Source organism: Cyprinodon variegatus, unplaced genomic scaffold, assembly GCF_000732505.1.
Source record: "Cyprinodon variegatus isolate N-32 unplaced genomic scaffold, C_variegatus-1.0 Scaffold2033, whole genome shotgun sequence".
Classification (NCBI taxonomy): Eukaryota; Metazoa; Chordata; class Actinopteri; order Cyprinodontiformes; family Cyprinodontidae; genus Cyprinodon; species Cyprinodon variegatus.
In genome coordinates, this window is record NW_015152486.1 from 34,198 (window position 1) to 41,628 (window position 7,431).

General features: G+C 44.2%; 1 protein-coding gene across 1 annotated transcript in view; it reads right to left on the reverse strand.

The window, feature by feature from the left end:
• Positions 1-6: 6 nt before the first annotated feature.
• LOC107105057 (semaphorin-4B-like) overlaps positions 7-7,431 on the reverse strand; it is a gene marked incomplete at its 5' end in the record, with an annotated part of 22,473 nt that continues 15,048 nt past the window's right edge. Inside the window, 3 exons of the mRNA XM_015405176.1 lie at positions 7-1,380; positions 4,219-4,313; positions 4,634-4,797. Coding sequence (XP_015260662.1) covers positions 548-1,380; positions 4,219-4,313; positions 4,634-4,797 — 1,092 coding nt within the window. The remainder of the gene's footprint in view (positions 1,381-4,218; positions 4,314-4,633; positions 4,798-7,431) is intronic.

Below are 7,431 nucleotides of genomic sequence, written 5' to 3' on the forward strand. Positions count from 1 at the left end.
TCTTGTACTTGTGCTGGTGTTTACTGTGTCTTCGTGTAAACGAGCTCTGTGTATGTGGAAAAGAATCTCCCCTTGGGGACAAATAAAAGTCTAAAGTCTAAAAGTCTTGCGCGCTGCTCCGCTCCGTTCACATGCTCTGGTGCATATTATCTAACGCTCTTACAGTAGTAGCCATTCAAAATTTCACCACTTTCCTTGATGGGCCCTCGTAAAAAAATATGCACGCCCAGGAGAAGGAGGGGGGGTCACTCCTGTGGCAGGAAGTGGGCTTCCATTCATCTGCCGTTTGACTGGGAAGGACCATTTTGCACAGCTGCTACCGTATTTAAAGAGTAAAAATACTTATACTTCCATTGGCAAATCCTTTTATTAATCTGCCGAAATAAAGGGGAGATTTTTAATTTTTTAAAACTTATTTGTAGATGGTTTTTGCATTGGTCAGCACAGTTCTTCCTAAATTTCAAAGCAGCTTGAAATGTGGAGAATTAATAAAATTAGATCTGCTTTGGTTCCATAGGAAGATTTCTGGAGTGATTTTAAGTCTGGCTCAGAAGGGGGTGTTTGGCAAATTCTGTGTAGAGTCTGTAAGATTCCCATTACAAACCAGCCCACTGGCATGTCCACCCAGAGGTGCCTGGCCATTGCATTTGCTCCCAAACTCATTTTCCCTGAGGGCCTCCTGCTCCTCAGGCGTCCTCCTCTCAGAGTTCCTGCTTAGACTTCCTGTTACAGGAGCAGTTCTTCTCCGGCAGCGTTGTCGAAGAACATACAGAGTGATGGTGAGGAGCAGACTGAGGCACAGAACCAGCAGAATGGACACAACCACCAGCTCCTTCAGGAAGCTGGTGCAGCGAGCCGAGTGCACGGGTTTCCCACCGGGGATCCCCGCTTCTGTTTGTCCAGATTCCCCCATCCACAAAGTGACATTTCTGCCGAGCTGTTTCGTGGTGACCTGACTGTTCCTGACGGACAGCGAGGTTTTAGTCTCAGCCGGTCTGGATGCTGTTGTTTTAGGTCCCCCCCCGACAGAAACTTGCAGTCCAGGTGTGGCTGCAGCCTGAGTGGTGGGCCGGCCTCGCGTGTGAAGCCGGGTGTAGCCGGTCGGGGTCTGAGACACAGGATTGCTCCTCTGCTTGACTTGATAAATGGCCATGGTCTGTCGGTAGCCATTCTCTGTGGACAGGCAGAGGTAGTGGCCCAGCGTGGCTGGGGTGGCCACGAAGCTGAGACTGCCGTCCTTCAGGTGGAGGTAGAGGTCTGAGGACAGCCGGCTGTTTGGTCGCTCCCACAGCTGCTGGGACAACTGCGAAGCAGCAGGACAGTGCAGCCGAACCACTTCATTCAGAGACACGGACACCAGCTCGCCTGCGGGACACGAGGCTGAAACACAGAGAACATGGCTACTAATGTTTTTCAAACATGGGTCGAATCGGCATTTGGCTCTCTTCCCATTGGCAAAAAAAGCTGGGTCTAACCCCTCGCCTGGTGACACCATTACACTGGGTTAGCGCTGATGTCATCAGTGCGACACAAATCAGGAAAGTAAACAATGGAGAGCAACATGTAAAGCCAGGCATACACTGTACAATGTTTTGCCCTTTAAAGGCATATTTTCCAGTGATGCAAGAATTTTTCCAAGGGGCCCAACTTCAACCCGAAGGGGCCGGGGGGAAGGGAACAGGGGTAACGAGGGGCGATCAGCCTCTAACAACCACCTCCCCATCAGGAATGGTAAGGTCAGGATAAAATCAAACATGGTGTAAATTCACTTCTTTTGAAAGATAAACCCCCTCGTATCAGCTTAAAGACACTACAGAAAACTAAAGACAGAGGGGGACTAAATTTACGGTACCTAACCTCCAAAACTACTACTTAGCAAAGAGACTACAATACATCTCTAAATGGATAAAACCTAATCCCTTAGATGAACCCTGGATAGACACAGAACAGGAAATATGCAGTAATATCATAATTTCAGATTTGCCGTTTGTTAGCTCTAAGCTCAAGTAGCATTCATGTTTTAAAAATATTAACATCAGCTCTTCCCTGACAGCATGGTAGGAATTTCTTAAAATAATGAAGTCATCACTTTTACCGTGCAGTCGTACACCCATCTGGAATAACCCTGACATTCTACAAAACAATAATGTGATAAACTTTCCGTACTGGAAGAATAATGGTATTAACTATCTGGATCATTTATTTAAAGGTACGGAGTTTATCACATTTGTTAGATTAAATTTGCAATATGGCATTAACAAAAATAAAAGCATGGACATTAACACCTATGGCAGATGCTTACCCCTTCAGGGGTTTGCATTCTGCTAGTGGGGGAAGGGGAGGGAGGGGGAGTGGGAATTTATTTTTTATTTATTTAACCTTTATTTAACCAGGAAGTCCCTTGAGATTGAAATCTCTTTTTCGAGGGAGACCTGGCCAAGACGGCACACCAGTTAAAATACAAACAGAAATACAACATAGACAAAATCTCACATAGAGGAAAAGACAGGTCACATGGGGCGGTTACAGTTTAACATGGCCTTAAATTTATTCAATGGGACTAGATCATTTAAATGGAGCAAGTTTTTCAAATTATTCCAGGACCATGGAGCAAAGTAAGAGAAGGATTTCTTCCCCAGCTCAGTAAAAACCATTGGAATCTGGTAAGGGCGCCACCTGGTGGAACGGAGATGAAAATGGCTGGAATTTAGCTTGAGGAGATTGCATAAATATGCCGGCAGTTTACCCAACATGGCCTTGTATAGATCTCAGCCTGGATGTCTTGTCTCTTGTGTGGTGATTGGTTTGAATGGTAATGTAGGGGAGGGATCACATCTCCGGAGGGGGGCGGGGGGTGGTGATGGAGGGATGAGGATTTTAGAAGGGCTTCGGGTCTGGCTCCCTGTTTAGGTCCTGGTCCATGCTGTCCCCTTGTGTGGCTTCGTCCATGTTGGGGGTTCTGCATAGTGTGTGGGGGCTGGCTGGCCAGGGTGGGTGGGGTGGCGGTGTCGGCCCTGTGGCCGGCTGGCTTGTGGGTCCTGCCGCCGGTCCCTGGCCCCCGGGCTATGGTGATGCTCCCCCCCAGTGGGGCTCTCTCATTTTTCCTTTGAATAAACTTTATATGCACAAGTTCACTCTCACAAACAACTACAGGCTCTTAGCTCCAGGTACTCAGAGATTCACTTCCACACAGAAAGCCCATATAGTTATCTTCAGCTACCACAGTATACATGTCAGATTAAATAATACTACTTATACTTCAGCAATATTATCAAGGGTTTACTTTATTTTATGTCTCGTACCATGCTGTTCTTTTTCCATCTCTTTGCAGGTGATGAAGCAGACTGAAAATGTTTTATCATTGTCTCCCTTTTATCTCCTCTTTCTTTCATCTTTTCTCCTTTTTTCCCTGTTTTTCCTTTCCTGTTCTACTTACATTGCAGTGTCCATATAATCTGTAATACTTCCTGCATGAATTATAATAAAGCAATTTACATGCATAAATCAAGTGTAGCACTATGGCGATAGCTGTACTGCTCCACTTGTGAAAGGAAAATCTGTTGGGCTCTTTTTGGCAGCAAGACAATTATTCTTATTGCCACATTGCCAGACAGGACACTGTCAAAAAAAAAAAAAAGTCGGCCATGCTCAGTGGGCAAACAAGGATTCTTCTTCCTCTCAGAGGAAAACCCGGCAGCATGGAGGGGGTGCAATGAGTTAAATGGAGTCCTTTCTGTCAGACCGTAGTAGCCACGTTAGCTCAGCCATGTCTTCGTCCAAATACGTCGTCGCCTTTTCTTTTTAGGGCTTTCAGCACAAAATTGCACAAATGGCTAAGGCAGCGTATTTCGTCATACAAAGTGAGCTGTAGCTGCATGTGATGACTGAAAAAAATAATGTGTACAGTGATACCTGGTTTAAGGAAGCCAGGGCGAAATGCTCCATGATTATCAACGTTAACAGAGTTCTGCTTGTTAGATCAGAAGTGACTTGCGTGGTGTGCTGATGTCCTACAATGCACTCAGTGGCTAGTATAACTTTTTTTTTAACATATTCATATAGTATTTGGTACAATATACTATATGTACTAAAATATTATTTAATTTTTTTTAATCCTGCCAAATAAAATGTAAGTTTCCACATCTCCAAAGCAAAGAGGTAACATGACACAGAATGTATCCTCAGCTAAGAAAGGCGTTCCAGGTGAGCAACACTTACCTGTGGGCAGCTTGCTTGGCCCAAATTTGCCTCTGTGAGTCAATGAAATGCTGTTACAGGCTTCCTCGACATTCGCTCCATCTATGTCCTGGCTCCTAATGAGGGAAAATCACAGTTAGTTATTATGAAAGAGAGTGGAGAAGTTTTATATTCAGCTTCGAGTGCAGCTAATAATGAAGAGTTAAAAGATAAACAATAAAATCCTGTAATGTGAAGGGTTTTAACAATATAAAAACGGTGAACCTGAAGAATATATAACCAATATACAGCTATGGGATTTATATAATCCAGCTGTAGTCTCTAGTTCTCAGATTTCCTTTTAACGAAACAGTAATAGATAAAAACAATCATCCAAGCGTTGCTCAGACTGTTTCAGAGAAAAATGTTAGCTCCAGTCTGGCAGTGTGATACTCACAGAGCGGTTTGGGTCTCAGAAACCTCCACACAGGCCCTGCCCACAGGGTCCCAACCACAGAAAGGGTCTCGGGAGAGAACGCACTGGGCACAGGTCCAGTAGTACGAACAGTTAGCGGTTGGAATCCTCACCACCCCCACCGACGTGCCGACGTACACCATACCCTGCATTAACACAACCAGCATTCCGTCAGGGATGTCCATGGAGCAGTTTTAACATCATTCCTGCAATTTACTGCAAACTGCTGTGGATTCAACGCCTCATCGTGTAAAGAGCTGCAGGTTGGCTTCAGGTTCAAGTGTCTAAAGGTGTGAACATGTTTCTTAGCTGCAGTGTTCAATGTTATCTTCTCAGGGTCACTAAAAAGACATCTGTTATTTGCAGGGGTGGATTTAGGAAATTATGGGCCCTAGGCAAAGACAGGCAGGGGGCCCTATGAAGACAACAAATTAAAACAGCCCCATTCTCCAGATAGAGAAATGTTAATAGAATAGACATCCATTATCTGTTCTAGGTTGTGTCCCTCTCTTCTTGTCCCTTTTCTTCTTGTTTTCCTCTCTATGTTTTGTACTCAGCTGACTTTTCATGCTGTCTCTAAAGGAATGAGACACACTTAATAAATTTGCTAAAAATTTCATTTCCCGACGTATGAGTGTGTATGCTCGTACGTGGGGCGTAAGTTACACGTAAGTTATCTGATCGTTGACATACATTGTAAGTGTAAGTTAGTCATAAGTAACTTGATGCATTCTGAGCAGCTATGCACCTTAGGGGAGCAGCTATAACTGATGCTTCATAATGCATCAGTTGGTGAGCATTATGCTGCTGTGCGTTATGCATAAGTTAGGCTGTCGGACATAATTTCTGGACTCTGAATATTCTATGTATATGCCCAAAATTGAAAAAAAATACATAGAAAGTTCAGCATATGCCAGCGTTTTAGAAAATTCTGGGATGTCTGGCATACGCTGGCTAAATCGGCAAGTGTGACAGGGCCCTAAGAACTTTCATTGCAAACTCCATGTTAGTTCCATGGCAAACTACACTTAAGGCCAACTGCAAAAATCTCAGTCATAAGTGGAATATAGCAATATACCAAATCATATACCGTACCTCCACCCCCCCCTGCTGTTCTGCGTGGACCATGCTAAGAGTGAGCATGTTAGACATTGACTCAGGCAATCAACAGCTACTCCTTTCCTGTAATGGGATTACGTACTGATGTTATAAGTTGGCCAAAGGGGCAATTTAATCTTATTTGATCTTAAAACACAAAAACTACTCACCATGCATGGTGGATTCCACCCCAAATTCAGTATCTACAGACTATAAATGAAGTGCAAAGAAGGAGGTATAAGCCTAGTTAAAACCAGAGCCATCACTGAAGATGAAACATGAAAGCTAGAAGAATACATACAAGAGTGCCCCAACTGATGAAGCCCTCAGACTGTGGAAGCTGGAAGAGGAGGAAGTGGAAAGAACCATTACTGGAGGAAAAAACCTAACATGGCATGTAACCCCAACAGAGGGTGGAATAGCTGATCTGACTGAAAAACTACCAATGCTAGAGATGGCCGTACTGAAGGACAGCACAGAGGCACTGACACAGGCCTCGAGAGCCAGAGGCCCAAATCTATTCTACTAGGCAAGATTCCAGGTTCAGGCCGTGCAATGAGGCCCCCCCCCAAAAAAACAGCATCAAGACTAAAAACACATTTGTTTGGGATTGCCTTCGACTGTTCTAGTTAAACTGTTTAACTGAAACATCATTGGTTCAGCTTTTTTATTTTCTTTACTCCAACTGTTTTTAATGTTCTTTTTTGTTTCTGTCTTTTTATTTTGTTTTCCTACTTGCTTTGATTTTGTTTTATTTTCCTATATTTTAATCATGTAAAGCACTTTGCATTGACTTTGTATTGAATTGTGCTATCCAAATAAATTTACCTTGCCTTATAATATTAAGTGTGTCTCAGCCCCCACCCCCCCTATTTAAAAGCAAACGATGCAAAGAGCAGTGTTGCCAACTTAACGCCTTTGTCGCTATATTTAGTGACTTTTCAAACCCCTCTAGCACTTGGCTGCGTCCGGCAGTACCAGACTGTGCTGATGGCCTGGAGGTGGGGGTGGTGGTTGGCTGATGCTCTACCGCACCAATAGAGATAAAGCGCTTTGCATGAATGGAGGCTCATCTGAGACTGTTCCTAGGTTATCTAGAGAGGAAGCACAGCCCTCAGCAGGTTAAAATGAGGAGAGCACTCTAGATGATTCCCTGCGAAATCCTGAAACATCTCCAGCCGGCTCCTCCCGGCCCCCTCCGGCTTCCATACCTTCTCCAGCTTCGTCTGTTGCTGATAAACCTGCCGATGGCACAACTGCTGCTTCAACCACATCGGCCTCTTCAACCCAGGGGGCTACCACCCTCACAGCATCATCGTCGTCTTCCTCCCCTGAGCCAGGAGAAGCATATGCTTTAGGAGCTGGAGGCAGTAGTAGCAGCTAGACAACTGCTGCCTACCTTATTAAGGCTGAACTTTAAAATATGAAATTGTCTAGAGAGCTGTTCTAAATCAAATTTCTTTTTGTTTACACTAGTGTATGAAAAATGACAAAATAGATCTGTCTAAGTCTCCACCCAGGGTGCAGACCAGGAGGCAGAGTTGTATTTTAACAGACCTCTCTGCAGCTTCTCTACTGTTACCCACTCTTTACTCCATCCAGACAGTGTCTTGCCCACGACCAAAATCTAATCAATTAGCAAAGATTCCCAAAATAGTAAATCATGATAAACTTATTAAAAT